We start from the raw sequence: 15,824 nt of genomic DNA, 5'->3' as shown, positions 1-15,824 counted from the left end.
AAAAAAAAAAAAAAAAAAAAAAAAAATCAACTATGGGACTTCCCTGGTAGCACAGGGTACATGGATTCAATCCCTGGTCTGGGAAGATCCCACATGCCGCAGAGCAACTAAGCCCATGCACCACAACTACTGAGCCTGAGCTTTAGAGCCCGTGAGCCACAACTACTGAAGCCCACTCACCACGCCTACTGAAGCCCAAGCGCTCTAGGGCCCACGTGCTGCAACTACTGAGCCTGCGCACTGCAACTACTGAAGCCCATGCACCTAGAGCCCACGCTCCGCAACAAGAAGCCACTTCAATGAGAAGCCCGTGCACCACAACGAAGAATAGCCCCCGCTCACTGCAACTAGAGAAAGCCTGTGCACAGCAATGAAGACCCAACGCATTCAAAAATTAAAAAAAAAAAAAAAAAAAATCAACTAACCCAGTGAAGAGTAAGCTATAAACTACTAATTTTTTTGTTTAGTTCTTTCATGTGGAACTTCCTTTTAACATGAAAGTGTTCTACCTCAAAGCAGTATGTCTTTTCCTTCATGATACTGTGGTGCTTTTCCTCATTAATTTTTAAAATCTAGCAAAATATGCTACTTACCAATATAGTTCTTTGACATGGCAACTTCTCTGACTTCAATGTGAACAGAGCCTCTTGGTATCTGCACTACTTCCATGTAGCCTGGAACACAGAAGACAGCCAGTAATAAGCAGCATCTGGAGCTTTCATCAGAAAATGAGTGTTTAGTAAGCATTCAGTAATAACAGTTTCCTTATTCTTCCATGCTTTCTTTTGTACTTTATAAATTGTGAATAATGAGCAAATTCCCCTTTGGGTTCATGAATACATCTAAGGGTATTTTTCTTTTCCTCTAAAATTATCTCAAGATATCTTTAAAGTCTCAAGATATATAATATTGGTTCATTTTTTTTCCCTCAACACATGGCCCCCACTTCAAGGCTCTGTGGGAATTCCCATCTTAAAGAAACGTGGCTAAATGAAGTCAAGTAGAAATGGAATAATATGTCCTTAAAATATCTAACCTGAAGCCATATTTAATATTTAAAGGACTGAAAGCAATTTGGGGGAAAACCATTGTCTGCCTGAATAAAGAAATTTTTAAAATAAGGGGGGAAATCAAATATTTTGGCTATTCCAAGTACACCAGAGGTGTGAGGAAGAGTTCTTTCTACACACTCACCTCCTCTGGGCAACGAATCATTGAAGAACCCTTCAATGGCATCACATGTGCTTCCATCCCCTCCACAGACTCGACATCTATCTTCCCTAGCATCGGATCCCAAAATATTATCACAACCTACATGCTGAAAACAGAGAAGAATATTCAGTGTATCAAAAAGAGGAGGAACTCTTGGACCCACTAACCAAATGAATATAACTTATTTATTTACGTGTTTTTCCAGTACAGGAAATCTAAACAGGAAATACTTTCCTCTTTCCACTTTTACCTTCATTCCCTAAGTAATTAATTCTAGCTAACACTTCTCAATACATAAGTTTAAAGAAAAAAATTCTGATTCCCCAGGAATGTACACCTGTATTTCTAGCTTAGACTTCTTCTTCATGTATAGATAGATACCAGGCTCCAATTCTTAAAATATTGTAATTTGTTGGCAATGGGCTCTTACTTATACCCTCAATTAAGAAATGCAAGAACTAAGAAAAAATGGCATATGGTCCTACACAACAAGGGTTATAACAACAAGAGTCTTGACTGAGCATTATGGTTTGCCCTTTCTAAACCACTGGCTCTTTTGGATATCCAATTTTTAGTGTTAGTGTCAAGGATTAGTTGTGGAATTCATGCCTGAGGAAATCTCTAAAAATGAATACCTGTTTCCATTAGCTGAATAAAATTACCATAAAGAAAAGGAGATATAAACATGAAATTTTATTGTAGAAGCTGAAATTCTACCTTTCAATTTTGTATTTAATCATAGAAATGTGGCCTTCATATATTTTTGGCATATTTTGGCACTTAAATTTGTAATTTGACTTTTAGCCATTAATACCAGGCATGCAATGTCTGAATATAACCTGTGCCTGGGTCTTGGTTATCTGAAAAACATTTTTATACCGTCCCAGAAATAACTTTTTCTTCAAGTAAGTAAATAAACACACACACACACACACACACACACACACACAGTGCAACATCAGATACATTTGGTGACAAGTTAACCAGAAGGACAGAAACTTGCAAGAAATTATGAGACTAACTAAAATAGACAGTGTTTTTTATCTCATCTTAGTTTCTGGCATTTAGTTTTATGTTTCTCTTTAAGGTCAAATAAAAGCAGACAAGGAAAAAAGTTAAGAAAACAGTGGGTTTTGTGGCTAATTTCTTATGATAAGATTCATACACAGGTCTAGGAAAATACCATGTATTTGCTCCTGCAATTCCCAACTGGTCTGGTTAATTCTCTGAAGTAAATGCATTAGTAAGAGTAATTCTATAGCAAAAACCATTATAAATGCTTCAAAAGAAGACAAAATGGGAAGAGCATAGCTGTTTTACACTTTGAGGAAATATTTTGCTATGAAATATATCAAATAATCTTTCATTGAGAACACACAGTAGACATATGAATGAGCTGAATCCTCATTCCCCCTCTTTGCTATCATCTTGTTTGTAAACAGAAGAATGATGGAAATTAAATTCCAAAATATCTTCATAGCTCTAGCAATCCCTATAAACATAACTAGAATACCAGAATAAATCACACTTGCATGGTGCTTGAAGGTGAATGGATAATTCTACCTTTAACTATGTATATTTCCTTACTGAAAATTAAATTAAAATGCAGCCCTCTTTATTAAAAATTAGCATAGTATTAATTACGAGCTACTATATGAGAAAAAAAAGACAGAAGTCTCAAAAACCCCAACAAAAAGCAATGAAATTCATAATCTGAGCAACCTTGCATTCTCCATTGATACAGATATCCAGTGAATCTGCATTGCACTGAGTCCCATCAATCACCGCAGGGGCACGTTCAGTGTAGAAATTGTAACCTTCAGCCAAGCAGTTTAACGCACAAGGTTTTACCCCACCTGGACAAATATAGTAGAAGAGAAATAAATGGAGTGGTTCTCCTAAGGAACAGTGATTCAGTATCATCCAGAGCATATTTACGATTGATAACAGACCATCACTCTCTGACTATATACCTAGATGTGTAGGTTTCTTTTCTTCTTTGCTAAAATTTCATGTTTACTTTCACTGCTTGTGCAACTTGAAGGAGGACCTGCTGAGTAATCTTAAGGTTTTAAAATTTCAGGTATTTCCCATATATATTTTCAATATATTTTAGGTCAAAAGGGATCACAGTGGAGGTAACTGAATGTTGAAAACAATAGATGAAATAAAAGCCATTTTGAAAAACTAAAAAAATAAAGTTTAGGAAGGCCTTGAGAATGACCTTGTATGACAAGTAGAAATTTATGCAAATTATATCACTTGTTACTGAATACGATACAAAAACTGCTACTTCAAGCAGAGATATGGTAATTATAAAATAAAAGTAAACTTAGAACTGCTTTAAACATATCATATTCCATGAAAGTGGCTCTAGCATGGAGATAAATTCTTATGAGATTAGCAAGTCAAAGATAAAATTAATTATAGCACTAAATTTGAAAAATTCTCATGAGATTAATAAATCAAAGATAAATATTGGGTTGGCCAAAAAGTTCGTTTGGGTTTTTCTGTAAGATGGACAATCCAATATTACATAGCATCAAACATTTTTAGTTTAAATAAATTGAATAAAACCTAAAAGAAATAAACTCGAATAATTTTTTAGAAAGCTAATTTTATATTGTGAATAAATGCATACAGTAACTTGAGAATTTGCATTTTGTAACTTGAAATTTGTATTTCAATAGCTGTGTGTGTATTTCAAGGTTGACGTGAAAAATAGGTATAAATAGTAGCAATTTTAAAAAAACAAGCAGATTACATATCACAACTTCTCAGTATATTGGAAAAGTAGCAATCAATATGGATTTATTTTATTCAAAACTGAACATAAAAAAGCTATTTATAAAAATGTAATTATTGATTAAAATTAGGACTTAAAAATACTTTCTGTTGAACCTTTGTTTCATGATGTTTAAAGCACTTTGGCCTTATTATAATGATCTGATAAAATTTCTTTGAAATAAAAAAGACTTCCTCTAAAAAAGAAAATTAGACAGAAAGATGAAATGACATGCCTAGGTCTTAGTGAAGGTAGAAACCAGGTTTCTACGGGGTGAAGTAAAAGAGAAGTCAACTGAGTGATGGAGACAATGATAAATTATAGAGAGAACAATTGATTAAAGTAGATCACTGTTACAGTTGACTTTTGTCATGTAAGAAGACGGCCCAATATTGTCAGACATTGTTTTTTCAAGAGGAGATGGAAACCTAGACTTTAAAAATATAAACTCTTGGGCTTCCCTGGTGGTGCAGTGGTTGAGAGTCCACCTGCCGATGCAGGGGACACGGGTTTGTGCCCCGGTCCGGGAAGATCCCACATGCTGCAGAGCGGCTAAAAAATATATATATATATATATATATATAGAAACACTCTTCTTGGAAACTCATATAAAGTTTTCAAAAATACTGTGGAGGCTAAAACATGTATATAAGTAAAAACGGTTCCTGAACTGCCAGTTTACAACCTCTGGCTGAAGTCTGTGTTTTCTTCCATTTTCAATGTCTACAGGCTATAGAACTTCTATATAACATAATGTTATTATTAGGCTTAGGTTAATGATACATTTTGCTGTACTGAGAACAGAAATAACAAGTAATAAATAAAATAATTTCTTCCTGAACTGATAATCAAGGTATTATATTTATTTTTATAAGATTCTCATGAATAAAATTGCTCTAAATTTCCACAGATCTAACTGGGATTTTTTTTTCATTACTACCCAGTGTAGTTCTTTCGCCATTTTTTATTGTAATGCTTTGGAATTTAATGCAGCTTTTTATGCATCAGACTATAAAAAGAGAACATGAGTCTTTTATTTACACAATTTTAGTATTAATTATGTAAGGTAGTATTTGATAGGCAGAACACATAAATGCTCTGGTTGTATTCCTTAGCCCACTGCACTGTGTGATAATGATACAAATATATTTATTCTTCCTTTATTGCTGAAGATGTGTTCAGCTTCCTCTGCTACAATAAGTTTTCAGAAGAGGTAATGTTATTTCAAGAAAGGATTTAAGATGATTCTCTGAATGGAAGGTCACATTACCAATTACCTTCAGTTAAAGCTTATTATAAATTTAGGGTTAATTTACAAAGCACACAATTATCTAGATGCTAATTATTAAATCTGTGAATTATTTCAGAGACTTACTTCTACAGTAAGACAAAACAATCCCAAATGTATATGCACCTAATAAAAGCAATTCAAAATACATGAAGCAAAAACCTACACCCACACACAAAAAGCAAAGCCATAAAACAGTTGAAGATTTTAACACACTTCTCTCAGGAACCGATTAAAAAACCAGAGCAGAAAAAAATCAGAAAGAATATAAAAGATCTGAACAATACTATCACCCAGCTTGACCTTGTTATCATATAGAACACTATATCCAACAACTGGAGAAAACACATCCATTTCACATATACATAGAACATTCATCAACCTGGACAATAAGCTGTATCATAAAACAAATTTCAACTATTTTAAAAATTTAAATCATACAGAGTATTCTCTGATCATAATGTAATTAAATGATAAATCAATAACAAAAAATCTGGAAAAAATCAACTATTTAGAAATAAAAATAACACAGTTCTAACTAACCCATGGGTCAAAGAAGAAATCACAATGTAAATAAGAAAATATTTTGAACTGAAGGAAATAAAAATACAACAAATGTTAGGAATGCAGAACAGTAAAATAAACCCCTCCCCCCAAATAATAATAAGAGCAAAAAATTGATTAGAAAAAAAGTACTAAAACCAAAAGTTGATTCTTTGAAAAGAGTAATAAAATTGATAAACTTCAAGCAAGAATGATCAAGAAAAAGAGAGAAGATACATATTATCAATAGCAGAAATTGAAGAGTGTATATCACTACAGATCCTATAGATACTAAACAGGATAATAAGAGAATGGTATTATCAATTATCTGCGAATAAATTGGACAACATGGAAGTAACATAAATTTCTTGAAGACACAAATTCAAAAACTGACATAAGAATAAAAAAATCTGAATAGCTCTTTATCTATTAAAGGAGTTGAGTTTGTAATAAAAAAATTATTTTCACAAGAAAATACCGAGCCTAGATGGTTTTATTAGTAAAATCTATTCTAAGGAAGACATATTATCAACCCTACAAACTCCTTCAAGATAAATAAGGATTCTATTTCTGGAAGCCAGAGTAATTCTGATATCAAAACTTATCAAAAACATGACAAGAAAAAAATTTACAAATCAATATTCCTTATGAAGATAGATGTAAACATCCTTAATCAAATATTAGCAATTAAGCCCAATAACAAGATAATAAATAAAAAGATAATAAATCATTATCACATAGGGTTTATCCTGGGAGTAAAATGTCAGTTTGACATTATAAAATCTATCAACTAAGTCACTATATTAACAGAATAAAGAAGAAAAACACATATAATTAACACATGCACAAACTGTACTGAAGGGCCAAGTCAGTGAATTAAGGCAAGAAAATAAAATAAAAAGGTCTAAAGATTGAAAATAATAATCTCTATTTCCAGATAACATTACTATTTACCAAGAAAATTCTAAACAATCTACAAAACAACTATTAGAACTAGTAAGGGAATTTAGAAGGGTCACAGAATACAAAGTTAATATGTAAAAATCAATTGAAACAATTGAAAATAAAAAATTCTAAACTTTTATTTACAGTAGTGTCAAAACCATAAATTACTCAGGAATAGATTTAACAGAAGATGTGCATGACCTTACACCTAAAACTATAAAGCATAGCTGAGAGAAATTAAGGAAAACATGGAGAGATATACCATGTTCATAAATCAGAAAATTCAATATTGTTAGTATATCAGTTTTTCCTCAATTGATATAAAGATTCAACATGACAAGAATCATAAACCCAACATGTTCTTCTGTAACCATTAACAACTGATTCTAAAATTTATGTGGAAATGCAAAGCACTTAGAATATACAAAGGACTCTTAAAAAAAAGATCAAAGTAGGAGGAGCTTACACTACCCATGTCCAAGACTCTACAGTTAATCAAGTCAGTGTGGTACCAGCATAGGATTGACAAATAGATCAATGAAACAAAATAGAGTCTATAAATACACTAAAAATACATACCACACCCCCAAATTATTTTTAGACTATAGATCTAAATATAAAGATCAAAACCATAGGCTTTTAGAAGAAAATATCTTCCTGAGTTAAGGTAGGCAAAGGTTTCTAAGACAGGACATAGAACACAATGACCATAAAATTTTAAAAAATTAGAATTCATCAAAATTAAAATCTTATACTCATTCAAAACACCATTTAAAACATAAAGAAAAGCAAAGAAAGTAAAGAAAGCCATAGGCTGTGAGAAAATACTTGTAAAACCTATCTGATAAATGAACCACTTGAGAATAAAAAGATAAATAACCAATTTAAAAATAGGCAAAGGCAAGAGGCATGTGAAAAGCTGCTCAACATCACCAATTATTAGAAAAATGAAAATCAAAACTACAATGAGGTATCACCTCACACCAGTTAGAATGGGCATCATCAGAAAATCTACAAACAACAAATGCTGGACGGGGTGTGAGAAAAGGGAACCCTCTTGCACTGTTGGTGGGAATGTAAATTGATACGGCCACTATGGAGAACAGTATGGAGGTTCCTTAAAAAACTAAAAATAGAATTACCATATGACTCAGCAATCCCACTACTGGGCAAATACCCTGAGAAAACCATAATTCAAAAAGACACATGCACCCCAATGTTCATTGCAGCATTATTTACAATAGCCAGGTCATGGAAACAATCAAAATGCTCATCGACAGATGAATGGATAAAGAAGATGTGGTACATATATACAGTGGAATATTACTCAGCCATAAAAAGGAATGAAATTGGGTCATTTGTAGAGATGTGGATGGACCTAGAGACTGCCATACAGAATGAAGTAAGTCAGAAAGAGAAAAACAAATATCGGATATTAATGCATATATGTGGAATCTAGAAAAATGGTCAGATGAACTGGTTTGCAGGGCATAAATAGAGACACAGATGTAGAGAACAAACGTATGGACACCAACGGGGGAAAATGGGGGGGGATGGGAGTGGTGGTGTGATGAATTGGGCAATTGGGATTGACATGTATACACTGATGTGTATAAAATTGATGACTAATAAGAACCTGCTGTATAAAAAATAAATAAATAAAATTCAAAAAATAATAGGTAAAAGATTTGAACAAACATTTTATAAAAGAAGATATATAAATGCTCAATAAGCACATGAAAACGTGCTCAACATATTCAATGATCAGAAAATGTAAATTAAAACTTCACTGAGACAACATTATACACCCACCAGAACACTGAAAACACCAAATGTTGGCAAGAATGGGGAGCAAACAGAACTCTCATACACTGTTGATGGGAGTGTGACTGGTACAATCACTTTGGAAAAACATCTGGCAGTTTCTTTTAAAACTAAACTCACAGCTACCCTATTGCCCAGCAATTCCACCCCTAAGTACTTACCCAAGAGAAATGAAAACATATGCCCACAAAAAGACATACATAAATGTTCATAGCCACTTATTCATAACAGCTGAAAACTAGGAACAATCAGGTTTCCATCGATAGCAGAATGGATAAACAAACTGGTTAGTACAATGGAATACTGCTCAGCAATTAAAAAGAATGAACTAATTACATTTGCAAGGACATGGATGGATCTCAAAAACATTAGGCTTAGAGAAGCCTTGGATAAAAGAGTAAATATGCCATGATTTCCTTTACATGAAGTTCTGTAACAGAAAAAACTAATTGATGGTAAGGAAAAAAATCAGAACTGGTTGCCTCTTGGAAGTAGGTAGAGGCAGCTACTAAATGGGAAGAAGTATGAGGACTATGAGAATTTTGGAGGTAATGGTAATGTTCTATAACTCAGTAAGGTTTTACAGGTGTATGCATTTGTCAAAACTCAGGGAAAGTACAGTTAAGTTTTGTGCATTTCATTGTACATAATCTTCCCTGAAAAGAAAAAAGAAAATAAATATTGAACTGTGGTTAAACTTATACAAGCTGAAGCATCTAGAGGAAAGTATACTGATGACTACAATTTACTTTGAAATGCACCTGAAAAATAGAATAAATTAATGAATGGATAGAGAGATGACTAGACATGTAATAAAGACAGTATATTAAAAATATTAATGATAGAATCTTGGTGGTGGGCAGATAGTTGTCACTACAAAATTGTTTTAATATTGCTCTATGTTGGAAAGTTTTCAAAGTAAGATGTTGGGGGAATTCCCTGGTGGTCTAGTGGTTAGGACTTGGTGCTTCCACTGCTGGGGCCTGGGTTCAATCCCTGGTTGAGGAACTAAGATCCCGAGAGCCATGTGGCATGGCCAAGAAAAAAAAAAAAAAAAAAACTAACTAAGATATTGGAAAAACAATAAATAAAAGTTTTTTTAAGAGTACATTCTAGGGAGGGAGACGCAAGAGGGAGGACACATGGGAGCATATGTATAGCTGATTCACTTTGTTATAAAGCAGAAACTAACACACCATTGTAAAGCAATTATACCCCAATAAAGATGTTAAAAAAAAAAAGAGTACATTCTATTTTTCTAAGAGAAAATTTTAACAAAATTTAGTTTGTATTTTGGGAGCGTAAGAAAACTTCTTGTGCTTACAGAGCAATTAGTGTCTGATACTTGCCTAAAATAAAGAGCAAAAAATGTTTCCCTGAAAAAGAACAATAATCATCTATGGAAAGATCCTTGGTCTGTGACCAAGAAAGACACAGATTTTCCTGGCCTCTTTTGAGTTGATTTATATCGTTATAATTTGTTTTTAGGGTGATAATTCCACATATTCAATAATTGTAAATTATTATAATATAATGTCTATACACCCCAAGGAAGTCTCAAGAACTCAGAAATATTACTTGGATTTACATTATTTCTAGGAACTTTGTACCTTGTTAAATAGAATTGGGTTTTAAAAAATGATTTCTGATCATTTGTACTAACCTATTAACTTTATTACAGGGAAACTAAAACACGAGACCTTTATAGTACTAGAAGCACTTTCCTGTGATTTGCAAACACTAATTTTTACTAGTATGTATATGAATGTACAGGCATGTTTGTATGTATTTATATATTCCTTTATACTTGCAAAGCTCTCAAGCATGATGAAAACTCTGCCAGGTTATACATTACCTCCAGTATAGGGTTTCCAGTTATAATACTTTCCACGGAAAGGCATATTGTCAAAGTCTGCACACTGTTTCTCTCGAAAATCTCGGGCCCCCAAAGGACATGGCTAAAATAAAATAAAATCATAAATAGTATGATTGTTGAAATATACCAAAACCAAGGGACAATGTCCCTAAAATTAAAAGTGCCTGAACGCCATCACATTAGCTCACTCCCTTATTCTCTGGCTATAATTCTGGCATTTGCTTTACTGTTTTACAACCAGTATTATGACTGAAGTGTCTGAATTGTAATCTTAGCCACAGAAGAAATAACTGAAGTAACTTAAACCAAGTTAAGTGTTAGACAGTTTCCATATAACTTTACACTCAGATGCATCTCATAGTCCACTTTGCAATCAATCCATCAGGTATCTCCTTATAAACAGACATAAAAACTAGATGAAGAAACTAAAACACAAAATCCTTTTCGGTAACAGTATTTGAGGTCCAGTTGCCACAGCTACTCCCAGCTCTTTATTTTAAGAAATCAAGAGGCAGGTTTGTAACATGACATTCAGCACTATTAATTGTGGTTTGGATCCCAACTACTAGAGCTGTTTACTGTCTAGCCCTGACAAAAACCGTATTTTAAGATGTGGAATGAACTGGGCAAAATGCTAGGCCTCAAGTCTAAACACCTTTAAATTCAAGGAATTCAGACTTATTAAGATTTACATTTAATCTATTAACATCACAGAAAATAAAATACTACATTTTCAAAACATGTACATGTGTTGGGTGGTGGAGGAGAGAAGGATGTTGAGAGGGTGAAGAGAGGATTATTTGTTTTTAAAAGTTTGGAATGCTTCTTCTACCTAAGTTTTTTAGGGAAGAAAATCTTGCCAATCTAGTTAGGTCTGGATTTCAAATACCACAGGGCCATCCTAAATTTAATCTTAAAGTTCACAAAGAATTAAAAGTATAACTTCTCATAGTGTTTGAGGAAATATGACCTAATTTGACTTATCTTTTAGAGTTCTGGAGCAGTAGCACTTAAAAATCAAAGTACTGCTTTTGAAACATGGGTGGGGAAAACATTTCCCTTAAATATGACAGAACAAAATAAGCCATTAGATAAAAGTCTCAATCGTGAATAAATGGCGAGTATGTTACAATCTCAGAGATCATTTTGAGGACACTTTACTACCTTCCCCTAGATCTCTACATTTACTTTATACAGTTTCCTGAGATCAGTACATTGCAAATGGTCCCTTGAAGCATGTGCAAAACTAATAGAGCACAAGGTGCAAATATGTGCATGGTCATCATTACTTCCTATACACTGTGGTTAAAATTTCTACCATATCAAGTCCAAAGCCTCATATTCTGAAAATAGTGACAGCAGGTCTACGTTCTGTTATGAGCCTTGCATTTTAAAATATTTTCTGCACGTTAAAATATGAGACTGCAATGCTAAACCTAATGGTTCTGCCTGTCAAATTATCCTTATTTGCCTTTTAAAAAAATGAAAACTATTTACCATAGGTTACATAGTGCATGATGCTGGAAGGATATGCTTCCAGGGTCTTTTGTTTCATGGTGTGCTAATCTTTGGAATAAAGAAATGCTTCCCTTTACAAGCCATTTTCAGGAAATCCCAGAAAATGACCAAGGTTGTCAGTGGCTTTGCCATGTAGCAAGACTAGTTTTTAAGCAAATATCATCAATTTAATAAAACACAGGTAATTTGAAATCTAGCCACAGTTTTCACATAATACTTAAGTATTTGTAAAGCACCAACCACCTAAAACTTTACCCAAGCATGACTTTCAATCTGTTTGGAGTAACAAGATAAAAATGGAAAAGCTACAGCCCTATCTCAGGCAATAAGTATATGACAGCACATTATAGATTGTCTACAGGTGCTGTATATAGGTGAAAGATCAATGTGTCATGTGATTAGTTAGGGAAATATTTGTTGAGGAAGAAAATCTTGAGTATATTATAAGAATTATAATAAAGTATCATACATACTTATTCTTTATAATATTACAAAGTATTATAGGAACTGAGCTCGTTAAGAAAGAAAAAGGACTTCTATTAAAAATGAAGCTAAGTAAAGCCATGGGGACAGGAAAGAAAAGGTCATATTTTTGGGAATAGTTGGACAACAGCTATCCCGGATGAAAGAAAGGAACTGTATAGAAGCATAAGAGATAACATTTCATAGATAAGAACCGGTTAAAAAAAAAAAGAGACCTGAATTAATAAACTAAGGCATCTCGAGGGCCACTCACTTAAAACAAAACCAAACAGGGACTTCCCTGGTGCTCCAGTGGTTAAGAATCCACCTTCCAATGCAGGGGACGCAGGTTCGATCCCTGGTTGGGGAACCAAGACCCCACATGCTGCAGGGCAACTAAGCCTGTGCACTGCAACTACTGAGACTGAGTGCCGCAACTAGAGAGAAGCCCTGTGCTCTGCAACGAAGAGCCCGCCTGCCACAGTGAAAGATCCCACGTGCTGCAACTAAGACCCGACACAGTCATAAGTAAATAATAAATAAATAAATAAAAATAAAATGTCTCTCTTCAAAAAAAACCCAAAACGAACAAAAATCCTATTCTTGACTATCTTGTAATTATTATCCTAGATAGAAGAGAAGTAAAAGGTCCAAAAGGAGGATATTACTGTTTAATGACTAACTTGGATAACATTTCATTAGATTTCTGATCTATTCTTTTCCTGTGATAACCACTCCCAGGTTCAGCATAATAAAAATATTAACAATAAGAACACCTACTTACCTTTTTCTAAGCATTTAGTAAGTACCTATCTCATGGCACACTGTTCAGAAGTCTCTAGATCTGTATCTATTTAAGCTCTCTCAACACTCTCATAAGGTAGTTATAACTAATAATCCCATTTTATAACTGAGTAAATTGTGTCCAGGAAGGCTGCTTAGTAACAGTTTCAAGGTGCAAAGACACCTCCTGCATCTGAGTGGGGGCCTCCTCTGGACTCTCTAAATGCTACAATAGGTTTTTAAGTTCTTAAGATGTACGAAAACCTTATAGGAGTAACTTGGGTTCTAGACCTAGCCTTGTGTTTACCAGCTACAAGTTTATCTGCTCCAAACTACTTTTTTCTTATTTACAAAATGAGAGGGCTGAAAGTAAGAATTTTGGAGTAAGACAGACCTGGATTCAATTCTAACTTATGTATTTAATTCATAGCCCTCAGCAATGTACTTAATTTTCCAAGCCTCATCTATAAACTGGAGATAACACTAGTATTTACTCAGTAGGTGAGGATTCATGTAAACGGTTTGGCTCTTTACCTGGTACTGGTAGCACTCAATAACCATTAGCAGTTGTGTGGTCTTTGGTCTAGGCATCCTTAGACTCATTCCTCACCATTCTCTTGCTCTGCTCTTTATGTTGGGGGAACAAATCTGCAGGCTCCATTTCCTAGGCCTCTGTGTCAGCTGACTTCTGGTTGAGTTCCGGCAATGGAAGGCACTAGTGGGAGAAGCCAGGGTATTTCTCTCATTTCCTCTCTACCTCAAGCAGCATCTTAGGCAGAAGCAGAATATTTTTGTGGCTCCAATATCAGACAACAGCCACCCCCACCCCCAGTTGTGTGGTTCCAGATTCTGCTGTGTGATTTCAGCCTCTAGGCTTTAATAAAACTACCTCCTTCCTATGTTTTCCTGGTAGGAGTCGTGGTATCTTTCTGCTGATGCTGATCTATGGGCTTGTCAGCCTCTTCCATTATGCACGTAACCAATTCTTTGCATTAGATTCCCTCTGTTTAAATATTTAGAGTGGTTTATATTATTATGGTTGGATCTTTACAGATAAAATAGTTGATGATGATGATGAAGAAGGAGAAAAGGAGGAGGAGAAGGAGGAGGAGATAGTAGTAGTGGTAGTGGTACTTGGGAGACTGAATAGAGATATGTTTCCTTGTGTTATATTTTGCAATTTGTTGGTTAAGGGCAGAGGTTGGCAAACTTTTTCTGTCAAGGGCCACATAGTAAATATGTTAAGACTTTGTGGGCCATATAACCTCTGTTACAACTACGCAACTGTGACATCATAGTGTAAAAGAAGCCATAAACATTATGTAAATGACAGTCAGGGCTGTGTTCCACTAAAATCTTATTTACAAAAAGAGGCAATGTGCCAAATTTGACCCAGAAGGTGCAATTTGCCAGCCCCTGATTTCGGGTGTTAACATATAGATACAAATGTCTGGCAGCATTTTGCAGAAGAACCAAGCTCAATTATTAATTTTTGAGTCAATACAGAATCATACACTTTTAAGAATTGATGTCAGAATGTAATATAATTTGCACAAAACTCTTAAACTTCCTGTACAGTTACCCCCAAAGTGGTCACACAATCTGTATAATCTACAGAAAGATAGATTCAAATACTTTTCAGACAGCTGCAATTATCATCTGGTTCTTTCTTTCAGCCAAAATCTGTCTTCCTTCCCATAACCCAGTGGTCTTGTGCCTTTCTTCTGGACCCACACTGAACAAATCTAATCCCTTATTGAAAGGTATCTAGACCTTGATGGCTTTCCTATGGGGACATAATAACTTGTCATTAGTACTCTTAAAACCAGGCACCAAGAACTGGCCTTAAGTGTCTTTTTTATATTCAGCAAATATATATAAAAAGATTTTATATATAACATAGGATTCTAGGCTCTGGAGAATAAACCAATCAGATTAGGTCCCTGCTTTCCTGGAGCCCACTGTAGTTGGAGATGAGAAAGAAGAAAAATAAAGCAAGGTACCAAGGTGGCGGGGTGGGCTGGGCGCGGGTGAGGGAGTTGTTTTAAATGGTAGAGCAAGAGAAATTCTCTCTGATAAGGTGGCACTTGAGCAGAGAGTTAAAAGAAACTGAGGAAGTGACTTACATATAAACCTGTGAAAAGAGTGTTCCAGGAAACATTAAATGCAAAAGCCCTAAGGCGGGAGTGTTTAGGATGTTCACAGAAAAACATGGAAGATGGATGGTGCTGTAAATTGGAAACTGTAGTAGACTTGGGGACTTGATCCCATGCCTTTCTATTTCTAGCATATATCAGCTAGTGTTCTGTTCTCTTGATTCAAATGTTTCCTTCAGTGAATGCTCTGAATCTTGTGTTGATTAGAAATAAGCTCAGTAGGAGTTGTGTATTCCGGCTGCAAAGAATGAAAGAGATCAAAGAAAAGAGTAATTTCTTAAGGAAAAATTACATAAAATATATTTTTGTTTTGTTTAAGAATAATGGAGAGTTTAGGGAGTAATGCTTTTTAAGTTACTTAAGTATAATAAATGTTGACACTATGCAGAAACCGCAACAGAAAACAGTAGGCGTAAGCAACAAATTTTTTAA

The 15,824-nt window shown here is 34.3% G+C and overlaps 1 protein-coding gene across 1 annotated transcript in view; it reads right to left on the bottom strand.

Annotated features, from left to right (window-relative positions):
* The window catches only part of ADAMTS6 (ADAM metallopeptidase with thrombospondin type 1 motif 6), a 263,626-nt gene that overhangs the window by 61,300 nt on the left and 186,502 nt on the right, over window positions 1-15,824 (bottom strand). Inside the window, exons 14-17 of the mRNA XM_024753116.1 lie at window positions 10,453-10,555; window positions 2,935-3,068; window positions 1,195-1,318; window positions 594-674 (exon numbers count right to left, since the gene is read on the bottom strand). Of these exons, the coding sequence (XP_024608884.1) occupies window positions 594-674; window positions 1,195-1,318; window positions 2,935-3,068; window positions 10,453-10,555 (442 nt within the window). The remainder of the gene's footprint in view (window positions 1-593; window positions 675-1,194; window positions 1,319-2,934; window positions 3,069-10,452; window positions 10,556-15,824) is intronic.

The sequence above is a fragment of the Neophocaena asiaeorientalis genome, unplaced genomic scaffold, assembly GCF_003031525.2.
Source record: "Neophocaena asiaeorientalis asiaeorientalis breed wild unplaced genomic scaffold, Neophocaena_asiaeorientalis_V1.1 scaffold399, whole genome shotgun sequence".
NCBI classification, from domain to species: domain Eukaryota; kingdom Metazoa; phylum Chordata; class Mammalia; order Artiodactyla; family Phocoenidae; genus Neophocaena; species Neophocaena asiaeorientalis.
This window is presented reverse-complemented; position numbering and strand designations above follow the sequence as displayed.